The 20,731-nt window shown below is 49.0% G+C and overlaps 9 protein-coding genes across 9 annotated transcripts; 5 read left to right on the top strand and 4 right to left on the bottom strand.

Moving 5' to 3' along the window:
* Nucleotides 1–260: 260 nt before the first annotated feature.
* FIESC28_07562 (uncharacterized protein) lies at nucleotides 261–3,749 on the top strand (the record flags this gene model as incomplete). Its single annotated transcript, XM_031161702.1, has 1 exon — nucleotides 261–3,749. The coding sequence occupies one exon, from the start codon at nucleotides 261–263 to the stop codon at nucleotides 3,747–3,749; it is 3,489 nt and encodes a 1,162-aa protein (XP_031014222.1).
* Nucleotides 3,750–4,109: 360 nt separating this feature from the next.
* FIESC28_07561 (uncharacterized protein) lies at nucleotides 4,110–4,777 on the bottom strand (the record flags this gene model as incomplete). Its single annotated transcript, XM_031161701.1, has 4 exons — nucleotides 4,110–4,261; nucleotides 4,315–4,475; nucleotides 4,559–4,631; nucleotides 4,708–4,777. 4 exons carry the CDS (start codon nucleotides 4,775–4,777, stop codon nucleotides 4,110–4,112), a joined length of 456 nt encoding a protein of 151 aa, XP_031014221.1.
* A 271-nt stretch (nucleotides 4,778–5,048) lies between these two features.
* FIESC28_07560 (uncharacterized protein) lies at nucleotides 5,049–6,487 on the top strand (the record flags this gene model as incomplete). Its single annotated transcript, XM_031161700.1, has 3 exons — nucleotides 5,049–5,059; nucleotides 5,577–5,685; nucleotides 5,861–6,487. The coding sequence occupies 3 exons, from the start codon at nucleotides 5,049–5,051 to the stop codon at nucleotides 6,485–6,487; spliced, it is 747 nt and encodes a 248-aa protein (XP_031014220.1).
* A 326-nt stretch (nucleotides 6,488–6,813) lies between these two features.
* Nucleotides 6,814–7,573, bottom strand: FIESC28_07559 (uncharacterized protein; the record flags this gene model as incomplete). Its single annotated transcript, XM_031161699.1, has 2 exons — nucleotides 6,814–7,185; nucleotides 7,232–7,573. 2 exons carry the CDS (start codon nucleotides 7,571–7,573, stop codon nucleotides 6,814–6,816), a joined length of 714 nt encoding a protein of 237 aa, XP_031014219.1.
* Nucleotides 7,574–8,288: 715 nt separating this feature from the next.
* Nucleotides 8,289–10,972, top strand: FIESC28_07558 (uncharacterized protein; the record flags this gene model as incomplete). The annotated part of the gene is made up of 3 exons (XM_031161698.1): nucleotides 8,289–8,625; nucleotides 8,681–9,657; nucleotides 9,710–10,972. 3 exons carry the CDS (start codon nucleotides 8,289–8,291, stop codon nucleotides 10,970–10,972), a joined length of 2,577 nt encoding a protein of 858 aa, XP_031014218.1.
* A 1,036-nt stretch (nucleotides 10,973–12,008) lies between these two features.
* On the top strand, nucleotides 12,009–12,613 carry FIESC28_07557 (uncharacterized protein; the record flags this gene model as incomplete). Its single annotated transcript, XM_031161697.1, has 2 exons — nucleotides 12,009–12,131; nucleotides 12,182–12,613. 2 exons carry the CDS (start codon nucleotides 12,009–12,011, stop codon nucleotides 12,611–12,613), a joined length of 555 nt encoding a protein of 184 aa, XP_031014217.1.
* A 242-nt stretch (nucleotides 12,614–12,855) lies between these two features.
* FIESC28_07556 (uncharacterized protein) lies at nucleotides 12,856–13,851 on the bottom strand (the record flags this gene model as incomplete). Its single annotated transcript, XM_031161696.1, has 1 exon — nucleotides 12,856–13,851. The coding sequence occupies one exon, from the start codon at nucleotides 13,849–13,851 to the stop codon at nucleotides 12,856–12,858; it is 996 nt and encodes a 331-aa protein (XP_031014216.1).
* Nucleotides 13,852–14,647: 796 nt separating this feature from the next.
* On the bottom strand, nucleotides 14,648–16,477 carry FIESC28_07555 (uncharacterized protein; the record flags this gene model as incomplete). Its single annotated transcript, XM_031161695.1, has 1 exon — nucleotides 14,648–16,477. One exon carries the CDS (start codon nucleotides 16,475–16,477, stop codon nucleotides 14,648–14,650), a length of 1,830 nt encoding a protein of 609 aa, XP_031014215.1.
* A 1,245-nt stretch (nucleotides 16,478–17,722) lies between these two features.
* On the top strand, nucleotides 17,723–18,734 carry FIESC28_07554 (uncharacterized protein; the record flags this gene model as incomplete). Its single annotated transcript, XM_031161694.1, has 2 exons — nucleotides 17,723–18,054; nucleotides 18,107–18,734. 2 exons carry the CDS (start codon nucleotides 17,723–17,725, stop codon nucleotides 18,732–18,734), a joined length of 960 nt encoding a protein of 319 aa, XP_031014214.1.
* Between the last annotated feature and the right edge of the window lie 1,997 nt (nucleotides 18,735–20,731).

The following is a 20,731-nucleotide window of genomic DNA, read 5'->3' as shown; positions in this document are numbered from 1 at the left end:
TTCAAACGTAATTCTCAGCTCTAAGAAGCACTCGCGAAGCTTGGCGTTCCTATACGCACGATTTCAACATCTTCGGCACTTCGATTTCTTCTACTTCATTGCACACGAACCAAGGTGGCCATGAGTCACTATTTCTAATTCAATAATTCAGACTTTCTCACATACAGACGAGCGCACTCTTTATTTTTTGTGCTCATTCCTACCAGGCGCATATTATACACTGCCCTGTAAACAGTGACTCAACGACTGCATCGTTAATTATGGCAGCCGATGATGCAGGCTCGGAAAACCAGGAGGTTGACAAGGCAGCCCTTCTTAATCAAATGGTAGCTGCGGCCCAAGAGAGCGTTTCACAAGATCAAGACCCAGAAGATCAGCCAAATACTGAAGGACTCAACGAGGAAGACGCGCTACGGAATTTGACCGGTGCTGTCAGGGACCAGAATGATTTGGAGCGAGATATCACACTTCAAGCTAACGCTGCCTTGAATGAAGCCGAGGATAAGAAGGACCAGAACCGTATCGCAAAGTTACAAGAGACAAAACACCGACTTCAACTTCAACTAGACAAAGAAAAGAAGAATTTGGAAAGAGTCGCCCATAGTAACGTTTACCAGTCTCGGAATGTTCAAAAGAAGATTGCCAAGTTGGATGAAGAAATCCGACAAATCAGTAATGACATTTCGGATTTTCAGACACGAATAGCCAAACGTCATGAAGAAACCCCCATTGAGGACCCCAAGAAATCAAAGTCTGCAAAGCTTCCTGGTGAGAGCAATCGCGAGTTTCTGATCCGAACTGGAAAGATTACACCATTTGCCAAGATTGGAGGACCACGACCTGCAGGTATTCAAGGGCAGCTGGCAGACACCATCTTAGACGCAGAAGAAGAGGCAGCAGCAGAACAGCTGGGAGGAGAACTTGAAGGACCTGCTTCTCACCAGCGGCTTCGACGGCCAGGCTTTGCCGATGAGGCTGAGTCTGAAGCAGCGCCATCTCGCGAAACATCGAACATTGCTGAAAGTGAATTCTCGCTGAGACCGAGAAAAAAGAGACGTGCCCAGAAAGAGGATAGCCCATCTGCCGACTTTGAACCTGAAGCATCCGGTTCCGAATCACATGATGACGATGTCTGGCAGCAAGGGAATGAAGACGATCTCATCAGGGAGCAGCGCCGTCAGGCTAAAGCCAAGGCCAAGGTTGCCGATCAGGAGCAGATTGATCTTAGTAAGATTGATGATGGCAATGAGTCTCATTTCAAAGCGAGATTGAACGATTGGGTGACGCGTAGAAGCCGCGCCAGAAAAGTCCGACGTCAAACAGACGACCTGTCCACCGATGCCAACGAGAGCGACCAGGAGGAAGAAGAATGGTTCAAACCTGCACCGGATTTTCCGGACTACGATTTTGGTGATGGGCTGAAACTCCCTGGCGACATTCATCCGTCACTATTCGGTTATCAGAAAACGGGTGTGCAATGGCTTGCAGAGCTCTACAAGCAGAACGTTGGTGGTATCATTGGCGATGAAATGGGCCTGGGGAAGACGGTACAGCTAATAGCTTTCATTGCTGCCCTCCACTATAGCAAGAAACTCCACCGCCCGGTTATTGTTGTCGCTCCTGCTACCCTTCTTCGGCAATGGGTAAGTGAATTTCACCGGTGGTGGCCACCACTTCGTGTCTCCATTTTGCACGCTTCAGGCAGTGGCATGATGAACCCAAAATTCGAAGATGAATATGATCTGGATCGTTTCAAGCCTCTGGCTACCAAGTCTGAAAAGGCTGCCAGCAGAATTGTCAATGGGGTTGTCAAAAGCGGACATGTTCTCGTGACAACCTACACCGGTCTCCAGACATATGCAGAGACCCTGCTACCAGTAGAATGGGACTATGCTGTTTTGGATGAAGGACACAAGATTCGAAACCCAAATGCTGAGATCACTGTCACCTGCAAGGAACTAAACACCCCAAACCGAGTTATCCTCTCCGGAACTCCGGTTCAAAACAACCTGACTGAGTTGTGGTCTCTGTTTGATTTCATCTATCCTATGCGTTTGGGAACGCTCGTCAATTTCAGAGCGCAGTTTGAGATCCCGATTCGTCAGGGTGGATATGCAAACGCATCCAACCTGCAGGTTATGACAGCAGAGAAGTGCGCAGAGGCTCTGAAGGAGACTATTGGAGAGTATCTGCTTCAACGTCTCAAAGTTGATGTTGCTGCTGATCTCCCCGAGAAAACCGAACAAGTCCTTTTCTGCAAATTGACTGATGGTCAACGTAAGGCGTACGAAACCTTTATCAAGTCAGATGAGGTCTCGGCCATTCTCAACCGAAGACGGCAGTCGCTTTATGGCATAGATATTCTGCGCAAGATTTGCAATCACCCTGATCTGCTTGATAAGAGTCTGGGGAAGAAGGCTGGATACGACTTTGGTAACCCGAAGCTATCGGCAAAGCTCCAACTCACCAAAGACCTGCTGCAAAAGGTTATGATACCCAATGGGCATAAAACGCTCCTCTTCTCACAAGGCAAGCAAATGCTCAACATCATTGAGAAATGTATTAGCAAATGCGGTATTTCGTATGTTCGGATGGATGGAGAGACACCCGTGGACCAGCGACAGCCAATGATCGACAGGTTCAATGAATCTCCGGACATACATGTGTTCTTAATGACAACACGAACTGGTGGATTGGGAACAAATCTTACAGGTGCTGATCGAATCATCATCTTTGACCCAGACTGGAACCCCTCAACAGATCTACAGGCCAGAGAAAGAGCATGGAGATTAGGGCAGAAGAAGCCAGTCAAGATATACCGGCTTATGACTGAGGGTACCATTGAGGAGAAGATCTATCATCGTCAAATCTTCAAGCAATTCATGACAAACAAAGTTTTAAAGGACCCGAAGCAGCGAAGCAGTTATGATCTGTCTGACCTCTACGATCTTTTCAGCTTCAACACAGGTGAGGATGCAAGCGCCAACCGAAGCGAAGTCTTCAAGAAGGCGGAAGTTGACTTGATCAACAACAATGAAACCGGAGACGCAAACCCAACCTCGCAAACAGTTGGAAGTTCGGACCCTGAGAAGGACATGGAGGGTAGGGAACTTAAGCAAATGGGTCTGGTCGCTGCCATGGAAGAATTCAGAGAAGACAAATCTGCCCATGACGAAAAACGCATGCTGGAAGGTATTTTTGCCAAGTCAGTGGGCAACGCATACGACCATGAGGCTATTGTCAACGGCCCCCAAAAGGCAAAGGCGGATATGTCAATACTCCAGCACGAGGCGAATCAAGTGGCACGTCAAGCCGCAGCGCATCTTCGACAAGCTGGTGCCGAGGCTCGAAGAGTCCCTATCGGCACTGTTACTTGGACTGGTGAAGTTGGACAAGCTGGTCGTCCTGGAGCCAATCGTCGCCGGGGAGGGCCCAGCTCAGCAGGTGTCATGGGCAATCTGGCAGATCGCCAGGGGCTGGACACAGGAAGTGGGAGAAGCTCTCGCTCGGGAACTCCAGGTACAGACAAGAACCTGAAGTCCAAAGATTTTGTGACCATGATTAAGGCTTTTATTAACCGTCACAATGGGCGGGTCCCCAGCAAGATGCTGGTAGATCACTTCAACCCCTACTGTCCAGGCAAGAAGCAGAGTGACGAGTTCAAAGCAGCCTTGGACAAGGTCGCAGTCTTGAACAAGACAGGAGGGGCAGGAAGAGGAATCTGGACACTGAAGCCAGGTGTGAAATAGAGACATAAAAACACAGCATGGTCTTGCGAGGCGTTCGGACAGCATATGGCACATGTACTAGACATCGTCGCATAGAATTGCACTTGACTGCTTTTTAAAATATCGTATCATCGTGGAACGTTAACCGTGAAGCTACATGAAGTCACATCAAGGAAAAAGTTTGACAAGCAGGATGATTCATAGGCCTTCTTCGGGCGAATTTTTCAACTGTCTACTGCGTCCTAACCCATAACCTGACCAGGCTCTGCAGTGTAGACTGGAGACCAGGCGAAAAAGCCGTTCTCCTCGTGATTCTCAACGCCAGAGAGAAACCAGATAGCGAAACTCCTGTCCGATCCAAGCCACCCATGTGCGAGCAGCTCAGAGACGACGACCACGGCGACCACCCTTTCTGCGGGTAGAGTCGGAAGGAGTAGGGGTAACGTCCTCAATTCGGCCAATCTTCATGCCAGCACGGGCAAGGGCACGGAGAGCGGACTGGGCACCGGGACCAGGGGTCTTGGTACCGTTACCTGAGTGTTGATTAGTATTGATGTTATAGTCAAAGACACTCAATTGAACTTACCACCAGTGGCACGGATCTTGATGTGAAGAGCGTTGATACCAAGCTCCTTGCAGCGGGCAGCGACGTCCTGGGCAGCCAACATGGCAGCGTAGGGGGAGGACTCGTCACGGTCGGCCTTGACCTTCATACCACCAGTAACACGGGTGATAGTCTCACGGCCACTGGAATCACCCAAGTTAGCCTCAATGATCCATAAAATTATATCTTGTCCATGCTCTTTCTCGCATTTCACGGGCTGACGAACCTCAGATCGGTGACGTGGACGAAGGTATCGTTGAAGGAGGCGAAGATACGGGCAACGCCGAAGACCAGCTCGCCTGTTGAAGCATTTTTGTTAGTCCTTCAATTTTCTTTTTGCTATCATCAATCGTTTATCGTCGAGGGGTCGCATACCATCGCGAACGGAGGGTCCGAGGGAGATGTTCTCCTGGGGAGCACGGGTGGCGGTCTTCTTGGGAGGCATTTTGAAAATGGGCGACTGCTGGTTACTTCGTCACTTGGCGTATGAGAATGAGGATCCCGAAGATATTTTCGCGACACCAAAATGTCAGTTAGAGGGAAGGACCAACCCAGCCCTAATCGTAGGGTGTAAGTGGGGCGCTCGCTTTCCACGCCCCACTTTTGCAATTTTGCAAAATTTTTCCCAGCAACAAAAGCCGACTGTTCTTTCTCCAACCTACGTTTCACCGACCGACAACCACTAACCGACCCTTCCAACAGCCGTCGCCGACAAAATGGGTGCTACGTACGTTAATCCTCCTTGAGGACATGGACGATATGGACAGATGTCCTGGTATTCGAGATTTCTTTGCAGATTGCCGTGGTCCTCTCGCTGGAAAGTCGCGATCTCTCATTGAGACGTGGACCTGCCAGCTCGATCTTTCTTGAGCTTCTCCCTCAATTGCCCCAGCTTGAAATACAGCTAGAACACTGAGAGATGTTGCTGAAGGTGTTGGATATGAAGATGGAACACTCTTCTTTCCTAAAATCATTGTCGTTGAACTGCAGTCGGTCGCTGGAAAATGCACCGTCTTGCCTCTTCGAATATTTTTCTCGAACGTTATGTTGGAGGCGTTGTCGGATGAGTGAATAACGGAAGTACTCGTGATACTCTTGTATCGCCGTCTTCCTAGCTCACCGATTAAAATCATCTTTCGAGTTAGCCAAGCAGAGAATGCTGCATTGCAACAGTTCTCGCACCGGCGCTCTGTTCCATACCACGTCTGTGGTGTTGTGGACTGCGAGCTAATCAATTTGTATAGCGTTCCTACCAACGACCAGATCATGGTCCCCGAGACCCTTCTCAAGAAGCGCAAGTCTCAGGAGAAGGCTCGCGCTGAGCGCTCCGACGCCGTTGAGAAGAAGAAGGCTGTAAGTACTACCATTTTTTACACTATGGCAACATGATGGAAAACATACACATCATCAACTAGACTCCGGTCGATGCTGTTGATAGTTAACCTTCTTTCGGGTCTGACATTGCCTGACTCATTCCGATCATTTCTTTCATTTACTTGAATGACATGAACTAACAAGTATGGAATAGGCCAACAAGGAGAAGCGTCAGGTCATCTTCAAGCGTGCTGAGAAGTACGTTCAGGAGTACCGCGATGCTGAGCGTGAGAAGATCCGTCTTCACCGCGTCGCCAAGTCCGAGGACTCCGCTTACGTCGCTGCTGAGGCTAAGCTGATCTTCGTCGTCCGTATCAAGGGTATCAACAAGATGCCCCCTAAGCCCCGCAAGATCCTTCAGCTCCTCCGTCTCCTCCAGATCAACAACGGTGTCTTCGTCAAGGTCACCAAGGCCATCACTGAGATGCTCAAGGTTGTCGAGCCCTGGATCGCCTACGGTTACCCCAACCTGAAGACCGTCAAGGAGCTCGTCTACAAGCGTGGTTACGGAAAGGTCAACAAGCAGCGCATTGCTCTTACCGACAACTCCATCGTTGAGGAGAACCTCGGCAAGTACGGCATTGTCTGTGTTGAGGATCTTATCCACGAGATCTACACCGTCGGCCCCAACTTCAAGCAGGCCTCCAACTTCCTCTGGCCCTTCAAGCTCTCCAACCCCACTGGTGGATTCCGTCCCCGCAAGTTCAAGCACTTCATCGAGGGTGGTGACCTTGGCAACCGCGAGGAGGCTATCAACGCCCTCGTCCGCCAGATGAACTAAGGGATTTTTTAAAAACGGCTTTTAAGGGATCGGTCGATAGGACCTAATGGATTCAAAAAAGAAATTTGCATTGGCTGCTCGGCGTTTTACTCATGACAAGGGATATGGCAATTGATACCAGATGAATGACACCCGAGTTTTCCAAATTATCATTCTGTGAAGCTATGTGATGTGTAAAATTGTAATGATTTTTCAGTATGCACGTGATTCTGTCCTTCTGCTCGATGGCGGGGGTATTAATGATTTTTTGAACATATATGTGGGGGACCAGTGAAATCTATGTAGGTGTGTGCCGTCGCCTTCATGCTCTGCTGTGTTTTGCGATACTACATCTTGATATCGAAGCTTGTACCACAACCGCAGCTGCTAGTAGCAAGCGGGTTATCAGTAATCTTGAACTGCGAGCCGATCAACTCCATCGTGAAGTCGACTTTGCTGCCCTTGAGAAGGTCAAGGGATGGCTCATCGAGTATAATCTTCGGACCTTCCTCCGAAGCAACAGCTGGGTCAGCGTCATCGGGGATGTATTGGAAGATCGTATCGTCTTCGTTAACAATGGAGGACCATTCGGCGGCGTCTTTTGCTGGTAAGGTGACGAGACTCATAAGATATTGGAAGCCATGACAGCCACCACTCTCCACTTGAATTCTCAAGGCGAGGTTCGGGTTTCCGTCTTTTTCCATGATCTTGTTAAGGCGCTTTTTGGAGTTAGCATTATTCTGTCGATTCACTTGCTTGAATTACCTTGGCAGCTCGGTCCGTGATTTCTAGCATCATCTCGTTGCCATCCTCGTCTTGTTGGGGATTTAGTATCGCTCGTGTCTTTTGTCGTATAGCCGATGTTGAGAAATGTCGGGTCGCACTCTCCCGTAACGCATATCCCCATAGTTGTCTCGAATGCTCGTGTGTAATGTATCGATTGACAAAGGACCTAGGGGCTTGCAGTCCAGTTGGTGGCGTGCATCTCGGGACAAGAAACTCAAGCGGTGCCGAGGGTTGAGCAGAGGCGGTTGTATAGCTTCGTCGTGCAAGCTGCATAAAAGACGTGGCGGTAGATCGCGCACCAGCGCAGTGGACTCGGGCCATCGTACGTATAGTAAGAAAAATTGAGGTTATAACAATGATGTTGGTGGTAGAATTACGTAGTGGATGCTGAGAAATCAATGCCTAGAACCCAATTCATCCACTTACCTCTGGACCTCGAAATTCTTCTACGGACCGGAGACCGACAGAGGAACCCGGAGGGCAAATTCGGCTTAACGACGGGAGAGACCGGTACGTACCGGGTTGATTCAAAACACTAACATCGAGGTTGGTCAACATTTATGAGCTTTCTTTCAATTATTAAATCATGAGCTTAACAAAACATTAGTAACTGATAGTCAAGCAGTTGTGTAGCATATTCGATATGAACCTAGATGTAAAATACGATCATGCTTCTTCCTATTCGTCACTGAAGATGGTATTTTGTATACACGAGCACTTATGAGAACACGAATTGTAGGAAGAGGAACACTAAACATATAATAGATTTGAGTTTCATATACAAAAGTGAAATCCAATAGTCTCTCTCAGTTTGACATAAACTACGCGCTCATAAAAGCTTGTGACTCATGTTACCAAAGATAATGAAAGTTTTCAGCCACACGTGGCCGTGCGTAGGAGGCAAAGCACCTCGCTACAACCCCAATAGCCCAAAGAGCCCCACTCCCAGTCTCCCACAATCGAAAATTCAACAACCCCGCGCACTTCAGTGACTTGAGCCCGCAGACAAGTTTCAGTGCCCAAGAAATCGCCCAATATGTCTCGATTTTTCCGCGGCGGCGACGACAGCTCTAGCGATAGCTCCAGCGACGAGGAGGAGCTCTACTCCGAGGAGGAGGAGCAGGAGGAGCAAGAGGACTCCCAGGAGGAGTCTTCTGAGGCCAACGACAGCGACGACTCCGACAGCGACGACGAGGGTGGCAAGGGAATCAACAAGTTCTTGAAGGATGCCTCTTCTGATAGCGACGATAGCGACGATGAAGTGCGAGCCAAAGTCAAGAGTGCAAAAGACAAACGTATAGACGAGTTGGAATCTTCCATCAAGCAAATCGAGAACGGTCAAAAGAACGGCGACTGGACCCTCATCTCTGCCGGTACGAAACAACCCAAAAATCTTTTGTCAACAATTCAAAACTGACACAACAATAGAATATGAGAAGCTTAACCGTCAGGTCGCCAAGCTGCCCGGCAGCAAGGCTCCCAAGTCCTATATCCGTATCCTCGCCGAGCTTGAGGACTTCATGAACGAGTCCCTCGCTAAGCAGAAGGTCACCCCCAAGAAGATGAACGCCATCCAAGCCCGATCTCTCAACGCCGTCAAGCAAAAGGTCAAGAAGACCAACAAGGAATACCAAAGCCAGATCGATGCCTACAGAGCGGATAAGGATGGCTTCATGGAGTCTTCCGATAATGAGCCCGTTGCCCCTGCCCCCAAGGCCAAGAAGGTCTCTCTTCAGGTCGACGCTGCCCCTACCGAGGAGGGTGACGACGATGGTTTTGCTACCGTTGGAAAGGGTGGTCGCACCCTTCAGTACACTCCCGAGAGCATCTTCAAGCACCTGCGAACCATCATGGAGTCTCGTGGAAAGAAGAACACCGACAAGACAGAGCAGATCAAGGTTATGGAGAAGCTACACGAGATCGCCAATACCCCCTACCAGAAGATCCGTGTTCTCCTTACTCTTGTCTCTACTCGCTTCGATGTTGGCTCTGGTGGCGCTTCTGCCATGCCCCTCGAGCACTGGAAGGCTGCCGAGAAGGAGCTTTCAAGCCTCCTCCAGGTCCTCGAGGAGAACCACGATTACGTTGTCGTCGAGAACGCTGAGGAGTGGGATGATGACGAGAAGCCTCCTAGCCTGCAGGAGGGCGAGAAGCACATCAAGGTTCCCGGCAGCATCGTCTCTTACATCGAGCGTCTCGACGACGAGCTTGTCCGTTCCCTCCAGAGCATCGACCCCCACACCTCTGAGTACATCGAGCGTCTGCAAGACGAGGGTGCTCTCTACAACATTATCTTCCGCGGTCTTCTTTACTACGAGTACCTCCGAAAGGACGACTCACTCGAGATTCCTCAGGACAGCGTTAACCGAATTGTCATGCGCCGATTGGAACATGTCTACTTCAAGGTAATTATCTCATCCTCTCACGTCATGCCACAGTTGACTAACAGCCTTCTAGCCTGCCCAGGTTGTCAAGACCTTCGAGGAGAACTGCTGGAAGACCGTTGGTGACTCTGTCGAGTCTGTCATCACTCCCCGCGACCAGGCTCAGAACGCTGGCAACCTAGTCAACGTTCTCTGCAACTACCTTTTCAGCAACAGCGACGGCATTATTCGTGCTCGCGCTATGCTGTGCCAGATCTACTTCCTCGCCCTTCACGGCGAGTACTACAAGGCTCGTGATATGATGTTGATGTCGCATCTTCAGGAGAACATCCCCAACTTCGACGTTCTGAGCCAGATCCTCTTCAACCGAACTTTGGTCCAAGTTGGCCTCTGTGCATTCCGCAAGGGACTCGTCTACGAGGCTCAGAACACTCTCCAGGAGATTTGCGGCAGTGGCCGTCAGAAGGAGCTGCTCGCTCAGGGTGTTATGATGCAGCGATACAACCAGGTGTCTCCTGAGCAGGAGCGCCTTGAGAAGCAGCGACAACTGCCCTTCCACATGCACATCAACCTCGAGCTCCTCGAGTGTGTGTACCTGACATGCAGCATGCTCCTCGAGATTCCTCTGCTGGCCCAGACCGGCTCATCCCCCGACGTGAAGAAGAGAGTTATCAGCAAGACTTACCGCCGCATGTTGGAGTACCATGAGCGACAAATCTTTACTGGCCCTCCTGAGAACACCCGAGACCACGTGATGCAAGCATCCAAGGCCTTGGCTGCTGGTGAGTGGAAGAAGTCAATCGACTTCATCCACAGCATCAAGATCTGGGATCTCATGCCCAGTGCTGAGGAGATCAAGGCCATGCTCTCCAAGCAGATCCAAGAGGAGGGTCTGCGAACTTACCTCTTCACCTACGCCCCCTTCTACGACACCCTCTCTATCGAGACCCTCAGCGAAATGTTCGAGCTTGAATCAGCCAAGGTTGCGGCTGTTATCAGCAAGATGATCAGCCACGAGGAGCTCGCTGCCTCTCTGGACCAAGTCACATCCACCGTCATCTTCCGCAAGGGCGTCGAGCTCAGCCGTCTCCAGTCCTTGGCCCTGACCCTGTCAGACAAGGCCAGCGCGCTCATTGAGAGCAACGAGCGAACTCTGGAGCAGAAGACACAGGGAACATCAAATGCCTTTGAGCGACAAGGAGGCCGAGGCCGAGGAGGACAGAGACGAGGCGGTGGCCAGGGCCGAGGAGGAGCCCGAGCAGGTGGCAACACACAGCGACAAGCTGGTGGTACACAGTTCACAGGCGGTGCGCTGGGTGCGGCTGTCCGGGGTTAAGAATGGGGAAATGAACGAGATGAGGCGTCTTAGTCGTTTGCATTTTGCATGGGATGGTTTCTTTTAATGAAAAGGGGCGATGATGCGGAAGCACTCGCTACGTGTCACTAGGTCGAAACGGAATAAGGATACATAGAACTCGTCATACTGTGCTTGTGTTCCGCTGTGAGGTGATGGTTATATACCGAGGCATTGGAGGATACGAGGAAGAAAAGTATAGAAAAAGTACAAGCAGGAGCCTGTAGCGGAGTCTATTGAAGGGGATTTTTAGATAAATTCTGCTTCCAGTGAGGTTTCCAAAGACCGCAAACAATTGAAGAGCCATTTCTATTTTTATGTCTACTGCCTATGGCAGATTGTCGATCTTATGGCTCTGATAAGAGAATAACAGTTATATAAGAACCTCGTACACAATAGGCTGAACTTCTTTTGTCCGAATTACTCGTTTTGTCTAGAAAGGCAAGATTGTGATGAGGTCGGCTTTCTTACCGACTTGAGTCTTGACTCGGATCAAAGCCGCAAGGACATAAAGCCATGAGGACTAGACTCTAGCGACCGATCTCTTGACTCTATAAACGGCTCTAATCGTTAATGTGATTTCTGTAGAAACAACCAACTCTCCCTGAGATTCTGAGAATGAGGAGAGACTCGGCGTCACGCCAAGCTGACTAAGTTGGCGCGCGATACAATCGGGCTCAATCAGTCAGCGCTTTCCAATCTTTTCCAGCTTTTCAATTGCGGATATGGGCGGCTTCTGAGTGGTCGAAAGGGCCTGAGACCTGGGGGCATCATGAGATAGACAACTCCTTTCTGGGATTTTTATATTTTAGTGAGATTTTCTCTTCTTTTTTCCCTCTTCTTCTTGAGTTTCTTGAGAATGAGAGCGATCTGGCGTTTACAATCTCGTAACAGCGCTATAAAATTTCAGACCTTGCCACTTAGATCATCTTCTTTCCAGCGACCTATTTTGTCACCAGCGCATACTATTATTTCTCATAGACATTTTACATCGCGAACATATCACCATCAAGGAATCATGGCAGACTCAAAAGTTGAGGATACATCAAAGCCTGTTGAGGCAAAGACAGAGGAGCTACCACCCTTGTCCGATCATGACTTTAAGGCTTATAACCGGCTGGCTGTTCATATGAACTTCTTTGTAAGACCGACCTGATTATAGTTTGAAAACAATGACCAACAGACTTATAGCACGATAACTTCCGAAGATCATGGAACCTGCTGTGGAATGCTTGCATAAACAACCGCAGACCCCAGAGTATGACCCTCAAGCAGTTCATCATGGAAGGTCTTCAATTCGCAGAGCATCTCACCGTGCATCACAACATCGAGGAGACGTACATCTTCCCCATCTTAGCCAAGAAGATGCCCGAGTTCCGCGGTGGACGTGCTGAGCTGCTACGTCAGCATAAGCAGATCCACGCGGGTCTGGACCATTTCGAAGAGTATCTTAAAAAGTGCCGCACTGGAGATGAGGAGTTTGAGTTGAGCGTGCTCAAGAGCAAGATGGAGACCTGGGGTGAGGTCCTCTGGACTCATTTGGACCAGGAGGTTGAGACTCTGGGTGCGAACAATATGAGAAAGTACTGGACGAAGGAGGAGATAGCAAGAATCCCCATGTAAAGAAAACGGAATACTCGTGGGGATGTTTATATGATTTGTTATTTAGCTGTTAATCTATGTACATATAATTCGCAGATATCACCAAGCGCCCAGTTCTAATTCCCCCAAGCTTTTGATGAGGGATGGTATCAATCACGTTTCTATGTGCGAATGCTTCTTTGTTGGGGTTTTGCGCTTGCATGCATGTATAGTTGCATATGCGACTGCACGTTCTTCACTCGATGCTCAAATGCCAAATCACTCTAAGCTGTTTGACGCCACAGATCTTTCATCATCTTGGTCGCTGGCAATGTAGCAATAGTCGCGACCGCAATCTCAGGCATGAGACCCTGCTCAGTGCCCCAGTGAGCCGACAGAGGCATCCAGGGAAGAGTGGCAATGAAGTTAGCCTTCCAATCCGACTTCCACTCCTCCTCAGCGGTGACATCGCCGCTGGGCGTCCTGCGTGCACGTTCAACCAGCAAACGAACAAGCTCAAGAGCGACCCAGACACTCCATGAGCGAGCAGCATATAAACCGAGCTTTGCACTGGTCTTCTCTGACAAGTTGGTTGCGCCCTTGCATGTCAACCAACAGGCTCCCTCGCCGATGTTATAGACGAAGTTGCAGAGAATCTGGACGGTCATGAAAGCGACGTTGACCTTGTTGGGAGCAGCTAGCTTTTGACCCTTCTCGTCAACCGCTTCACCACGCAAGCGCAGGACAAGATCTCTGGCCTCGAGATATGTTCCAATGATACCCCAGAAACGGTTCATGGTGCGCCACTCGCCCATCATGTTTGTGAAACCCTGGATATTTCTCGACAGGCCGAGAGCCAGCGTCGCAAGAGGCGGCGCAGTCGCAGTGGACAATACGACAGAAGTCGAAGGTGGTATCTTAAATGCCATCTCGACAATCTTACGAGCCGAGTGACGAAGAGTAGTCCGGCCGAGAATGTCGAGAATGGCTCCGATCAAACGAGCGACATAAGTTGTGAAGAGAAGGACAGTATCTGTGCCCTGGCGCGTGCGAATGACACGATGAAGGTGTAGAATGAAGTCATCGAGAGCTGCAGGCGACTTGAGAAGTCGCGCAAGAGGACTGGTTTTCCTTGTTGAATTCTTTTCTGTAACTTCATCTTTCTTTGTGGTTTTATGGTCGGCGACCGGAGGAGAGTCGGCGACAACGGGCTCCGCCGAGGGAATGACGATGGCCTCGGCGGGCGACTCTACGGCAGTCACGGTCTCGGTCTCAGTCATGGTGGAGGATGATTCGGAAGAGAGAAGCTCACAGTGAGCATTTGATGAAGGGGAAATAAAATCACAAAGCCAAGAAAAGAAACAAAACCCAGACAAGGCGGTCTAAGAAATAGTAATGGAAATTAAAATGATCAAAAAACCTGGCACAAATGGTCGCACCACAAAGGTCAGATCGAGGTACCTTAAAACGACCTGTGGAGGTTATTAGCGGTTCTTCAACGTTGGTGGGACTGATTGATGGACCTTTTTTTTCTTTTATCAATCAAATCTAAAGTGGGCTCAGAGAAAAAGAAAGAGATCGCAGTACTGACCGAGGCCGACAGGTGAAAGCTCCGCTTCCTAATGCCCGTTTGCCTCGGCAGTTTCGGGTGTCTGATTCGTTGCGGACGGCCGAGATGCCACTCGAGGCTCCGTAAATACAGGGATCTCTTAGGGATCATCAGGGCTCCATCATGTCACGTCTTCTATAAAATCCCTCTACCGGATTAGGAAATTGTCTCCTGAGCCAGATGGTCATCCAAGACACTGAATACTATGCATCATGGGACCTTCATACTTGTTGACCCCATGGGTAAACCGTAAATGGCAAGGTCATCATGATCGGGTCTTTTCCCGTTAAAATCACATGCAAATATGTACAAATAGTTACCGGCCAAGACCCGATGCAGACTGCGCTTGCGCTTACTTGAAAACAGATGACGTTGCATGAACAAAGAGTATATACATATGCTGTATTTTGCTGGCAGCATGAGCATCGGAAGAATTGGCTATCGAGAGCCTAAAAGACGAGCCCTTCTTAGTGCTCGCAAAAGTTCCAATCCTGACTGCGCATGTTGTTTGTTACCATTTCCTGCTGTCCGGTCCTTTCTGCCATAAGTTTAGCCCGTACCTCCTTTGCCTCGTCTAGTCCGATAGGAAAGTCCATGCTTTCCACCACCATATGCGTTATCTCTGGAGGTAGCTTGCCGACTTGGTTGTTGCCCTCTAGCAAGCTCTGCTCAAACCAATGCCGCTGTTGAGGCGGCACATTCGCGGTTGAGATGACCGGTATCAAGGGGTCTACCAAGAACAACGCGAGAATCTTACGATGGCCGGGTCGTGACTTGTCGGCAAGCTCGAAGGGGCTGACGTGATGCTGATAGACATTGGGAAAGAAAAGCATCCTATCCTGTCTTGTAGCAACGCTCCCGATATTCTGAATAGTGTCACCTCTCGCATCGATAGCGAAAACGTCTTCAATGCCATCATAATCGCTTTGCTCGTACCGCAACTCCATCATCAGATCCTCTTTGTTGGAAGACGTTCGGAAATCCAGACGAGACTCAGTGATGTTCTCACAATCATAGTAGTAAAGAGCGGTTGCGCAGATGTGCTCGTTCAGCTGACCCTCAATATGCCATGAGCCTCCGTCGTAGGTCGGTTTCTCCGGTGTGAGATGAATATTTGCAAGCTTGACTATAACCTGTACACGGGATGCGTTATTGAGCCATCCCGAGGTTTTCACATCGTCCGGTGTAATCCTGAGTTGACCTGGATAGTTAGGCTCTGGCCGGCCTTCGGGATGGGTCCTCTCAAACCATTCACGATCGCGCTCCAGGCAATCGCTATTCTTGGCCACTTTCCGGGGGTCCGGACGAGGAGGCTCCCCTTCCTCCAGTGGTCGCGACCTCGAAGTACATCCTACGAAACGGGAACAAATTTCCGGTACTCTGCACTGCCGCTCGACATTCCTCGTGATAATACGCAGAACTTGGAAATCCCGGTGCCATCTGTAGATAACATCCCAAGCGGGTAGCGACTTCTCAATGAATTTCTCTATTACCGGGTAGAGAGCAGCGTGCTTGATGGGGTGGGCATTGTTGATATAGCTATCAATGCGAGGATGCTCCCCCGTCAAATCGACGTCGCAGGGAAGCCATTGAAAGTTTTTCGAGAAGAAACTGATGGGCAAGAATTTGTCGAATTCCTCTTCTCCCATGTCGAAGGCCTTGGCATCGAATTTTGGATCTTCTGGCACCACGACTCCTTTCCCACAATGAGCCAAAGCTTCTTCAGCGTTGATGCGCTTATTCGGCAAGATACGCGATTGTCCGTAACAGAGAGGCCAGAGAGAGGGGTGCACAATGTCGAGCACTTTGCCATCACTACCAGGGTGCCAATCTTTCTGGTCCTCGGGAACATCTTCCAAAGGAGCAACGGCATCTTTGAGGGCCTGACGGAGATCTTGACAGATCAGGTTATCTGATTTGATAGCAGCCGAGCTATAGTCCATGACAGGAATAAGACCTGTCTTTTGGTACAAGTCTGCTTTCTTGCGTAGCTCTTCGATGCATGCCGAAGCCATTTCCTGGGTAAAATCTGCATTTTGACGAAATTCTGCCCAAGGTAACTCGGTGGCCTCTTTCTTCCATTTTGCAGCGATCTCTGGATCATTAACTTTGAGCCACCATTCGGGCTTGTTGGTGAGATCTTCTATGACTTTGAGCATGCATGTCTCGCGAATCGTCAGGGTTTTGGCTTTCCAGTCCTTGGGTTCTTCGTATTCGCCGAGGACTACGGGATACGGCTTTTCAACCATCATATAGTTGAGGGGCAGGCCAAAGCCTGGGAGTTTGATTCCTGGCATCTTGTTGTCGAGAGCACAAGAGACAATTATGCTGGGGTATATTAGCACCTGGACTGCTTTATTTCGACATCCTGAGCTCTATTCTAGTCGAGAGGACAATCTTCTTACCTGAACAGGCAAGCGCCTAGTTTTCGAGAAGTAGATAGGTAGGTAGAAGAAGTGTTTGCAGCATCAACGAAATAAAACGACAGGAAGGTGATTTTTATAATGGTTTTATATCGAAGGAACGTCTGTAGGATGTAGGATTCACGTTGCACGGGCATGAACCTGGCCAGTCTAAGGCACCAGCCTCCACTCCTGCCTACCGCATTAGAGACAAAATGAGCTAGTCACCTTGGCTAATCCTTTATGTTATTTATTTCTTACACCTTGAGCCTTTAGTCTCTCTCAGTTATGTATCTGAGGCCCCTACGTATCCTAGACTTTGACTTATAAGAGAGAGGGTACGAAGCCATTTCTGGAGTAGCCAAATAGCACAGGCCCACAGGAACCCCCCATTCGAGATAGGAAGCCTAGAAGAATCATCTATATCCAAGGCAGCAACGCCTAGGTAGGACTATGCATGGATCCATTGTCAACTAGAGGTGGCCTAGAAGAGGGTTTACGCGATCGTTTCTGCTAATTGAGATCGCGCTCAAGACACGAAGTCACGTTACCTGTGAGACAATATCATTGACATTTCTTTTGAGGTACAGATATCATCATTTTGCAGTTGACACACTCGCCAAGACCAATTTTACCAGGGTCCGAACCTTGAAGATCTACCCACCAGCGCAGGATTACACCTAAAGCGGTAAGCGGATGATGGAACTCGCATAGTAAACCAAGCGGTTTACACAGTTTACGAAAATCAAGCCTCTTCATCTTACTCCTGATAGGCCTTTGACTTGGAAAAACGGCTGAAAAAGGAAGCTTGGCAAAGATGATGAACCGGCTAGATATCCAGGTCGAGCGTGCTTATGGTGTTTCCTAAATCAGGAGATTGAGGTTTGAGTGTATATACAATGCTGAATACCTCACAACGACGGGTTCCTCTCGATCTAGACTCTCACATTATGGATTGCTTCTCCCTTATACTCTTGTTTGGGTCTTTGACACCATCTGCGTAGAGTTCCAGCCCGTCTCATAACGAACTTGATTGTCTATCGAAAAGGAGCCTCAGCCCTTTGCATTGAATCCTCATACAAGCAGCTGCTGTTACGACCTCTCCTGATATCGACCAATCCTCGTCAGACTCGTGACATCATGGGTTTCATCAACAATGTCGCTCCCAAGCCAACGGCACCTGCAACAGCTTTCAATCTCTTACAACGAGCAGAAGCAAGCGATCAAATAGTCCTATCGGTTGCGCCCAACAATGTTTGCGGATACATTTCCGGGAGACTAGGCGCCAGTAGAGCATGTCCAGCTGAGGATCGCTGTTACTTCCATCCTCCGCCATCTTCATCAAACGGAGGCGTTATTTGTTGCGGCAAAACAACTTGCCAATATCATGCTACTTGCATCAACTCACGAGACTACTTCCAGTCAAGCAAATGTGTCGGTGGTTGCGAGGTTGACAACTACACTTTAAAATGGTACGACCAGGTATTGCCATCTGTTGATGATCCTTGCTGATGAGAAGTACAGTACCAACTCCGATGCCCCCTACTGCAACACAGTCTCATGGAAAGGAAACACGCTCGATTATTGGTGCAACGACCTCGATATCACAACTGCGCAGAGCGCAGCTCTTACGTACAAGGAACAAAAAGAACCCCCGGAATTTACTACCGCCAATGAGGAAGACATGAGTTCGATAGATGCACAAATGAGCAGGGCAAAGACAGGAGGCACCGTTGATCCAGGCCCAACACAAACATCACAATTGACTGCCACTGAGACAAACAACGATGATGGTGGCTCAGAAACCCCTGTAGCCGTAATCGTGGGAGGCACAGTTACAGGTGTCGTTGTGCTCGCTGCTGTGGGTTTAGGGTTATTCTTCTTCATGCGTCGCAAGAAGAAGAAGAGTGAAGCTAAGAGCCCACCAGACGACCAACAAACGGAAAACAAAACTGCTTGGTCTCCGGGCCAGCAACCAGGTGCTCCGTATTACTACGACCCGAATTCACCTCAGAACAATCTAGGGCCAAATGGACAATACATTGCTGAGCTTCCGCCTCAACAAAGTGTTGTTCACGAAGCAGAGGGTCAAGCTGTGGCAGCGAAGCCTCAGGAGCTACCTGATAACGGGAAACCTGCGGAACTTGCATAGAGAATTCTGTGGTTATTGGGATGGAGTTTTCTGTTATGGTCTAGGTAGCTATTGACTAACATTGTTTGTGTATAATCTTATTGTTTTTTTTTTTCTTCTCTTTTTTCTCTCTCTTAACCTAAGAATTGGCTCCTGGAGGCACAAGAGATGAAATAATTTGATCACTTTATGCAGATAGCTTAGACTAGCATAGGCTACTTTATTTTGGTAGCCTAAGCTGTAGAGGACAATTCCTCTGTTACCAACTTGTGTGTTGTATTTCCCTGGCTAGCTATCGATCCAATGCTAAGCTTCTCTCATATCCATCTCTCCCTGTATCATCTCAGTAGACATAAGCTGCTGTTTCTTCACCAGACAGAGACCAGGTTCGACATAGGCAGTCTTGTCTCATCACTGATAAAGCTTCTCTTAGGTTTATCTTCGTTCGGTACCTAGTTCAAGTGAATTTCCGATGAAGATACTGCATAATCTACTGAGCATACATAGAAGTTGGTAGCTTCTGTGCGCAGTTTGACAAGTGTCGTCCGTAGGGCCGGAGAGAAGAAGAAGAAGAAGGAAATCGGGTGCATCTTATACTCTGAGTTATGGGTTCTAAATTTGTCGCCCTACATTTATACTCTATGATACAGTGGGTTGATTCGAGCCATACAAAAGCATTACAGTTAACTTCCATATCTAAGTAGGTATTAAGGTAACAGAAGAATTATCCTTTAAAACTTAGACTACAGAAATAACGTAGCCTAAATACTAGCCTAGGCTGGCATAAGGTGACCAAATTATTTCATCTTTTATGCTTTTAGCGGTCAATTCTTCTGGCACCCTGTGGCTCATTACATGTTGAACTCATAGTCTGCTATTTATCGCTGTATCATTGGCGCTGTCGCTTTTTGTCTATCTGTCGTTGTTACCAGCTCACATGGAGAACCTTCTCAGTGAGCTTACAGCCTCAGGATCAGCCGAGGTGTAATCATTAATGTCCAACCCATCTGCACCTGTATCAACATCCCTCTCACCTCTGACAAGCAACGCAATACTGGTGCCTTCCCTCGTTCGACAAACGCCCGCCCCGACCGCCCCCTGAATGGCTCGAATCGCATACGAGTGCACTGTCAAGGAAATGAACTGGCATTCCTTCGGCGTCTCGTTAAAAATATCTTCCAGAGCCCTTTGCTTCCTCACAACGTGCTCCTCGTCGGTCTCTGGTTCCACCCTATTAGTGAACTGGTCCTCCTCCTCGAAGCCATCCTCGATTTGGTAGGTGGGATAGTTCTCGGCTATCCAGGTACGTGGACGTCTGTAGTCGCATGTGTGGCGTGTGATTCTTTCGCGAAGTAATTCTTTAACGATTGGTTGTAGAGGGGGTGTTTGAGTGGCCATCAGAGAGGAGAAGACCAGGTCTGTTGTCTGGAGACACCGAGCTAGAGGGCTGGTGTAGAAAGTTTGTGGAAGTGGTGCGCCTTGAACTTTGATAAGGTCTGTCCAGAAATTGTTGAGATCTTGGGCTTGTTGTTCGCCTACTTCAGTGAGAAAGGCGTCGAACCAAGTTTCTTTGCCGTCCCCATTCTCAAAAGATACTCTCGTCTGTCCGTTCATTAGTTTTCATGTGTTCGAACCATAAGAAGGCTTTAGAAACTCACATTCCATGCCTCAGACCCTACTTGGGCGTGCATCTTGTTGTGCACTCCCAAACCATGCCGCGTCAAGTAGACGATTTTGTATGCGACGTTGTTGGAGCTATTCTGGTTGAGCCATCTTACATACCGCGCAAGACGAGCCCAATCACGCTGATCAGAAGCATCTGGGTCGTCGGAAGGGTATGACTGGCCCGGAATGAGGCCTAGATTTGGTTGTGTGGTGACCTTTTCTCCAGGGTATTCATGAGCAATGTCGGTGAGTTCGACAAAGACACCTGGTTGGGCCTTGAAGGACCATTTAGCAGCCATGATACCTGCACGCCGGGGAAGCCACGGTGGTCTGGTCGGCTATCAAGATCAGGT

This window comes from Fusarium coffeatum (assembly GCF_003316985.1).
Source record: "Fusarium coffeatum strain FIESC_28 chromosome Unknown BRIP53273_contig_169, whole genome shotgun sequence".
Classification (NCBI taxonomy): Eukaryota; Fungi; Ascomycota; class Sordariomycetes; order Hypocreales; family Nectriaceae; genus Fusarium; species Fusarium coffeatum.
Note: the sequence above shows the minus strand (reverse complement) of the source record. Positions and strands in the feature narration are given on the sequence as shown.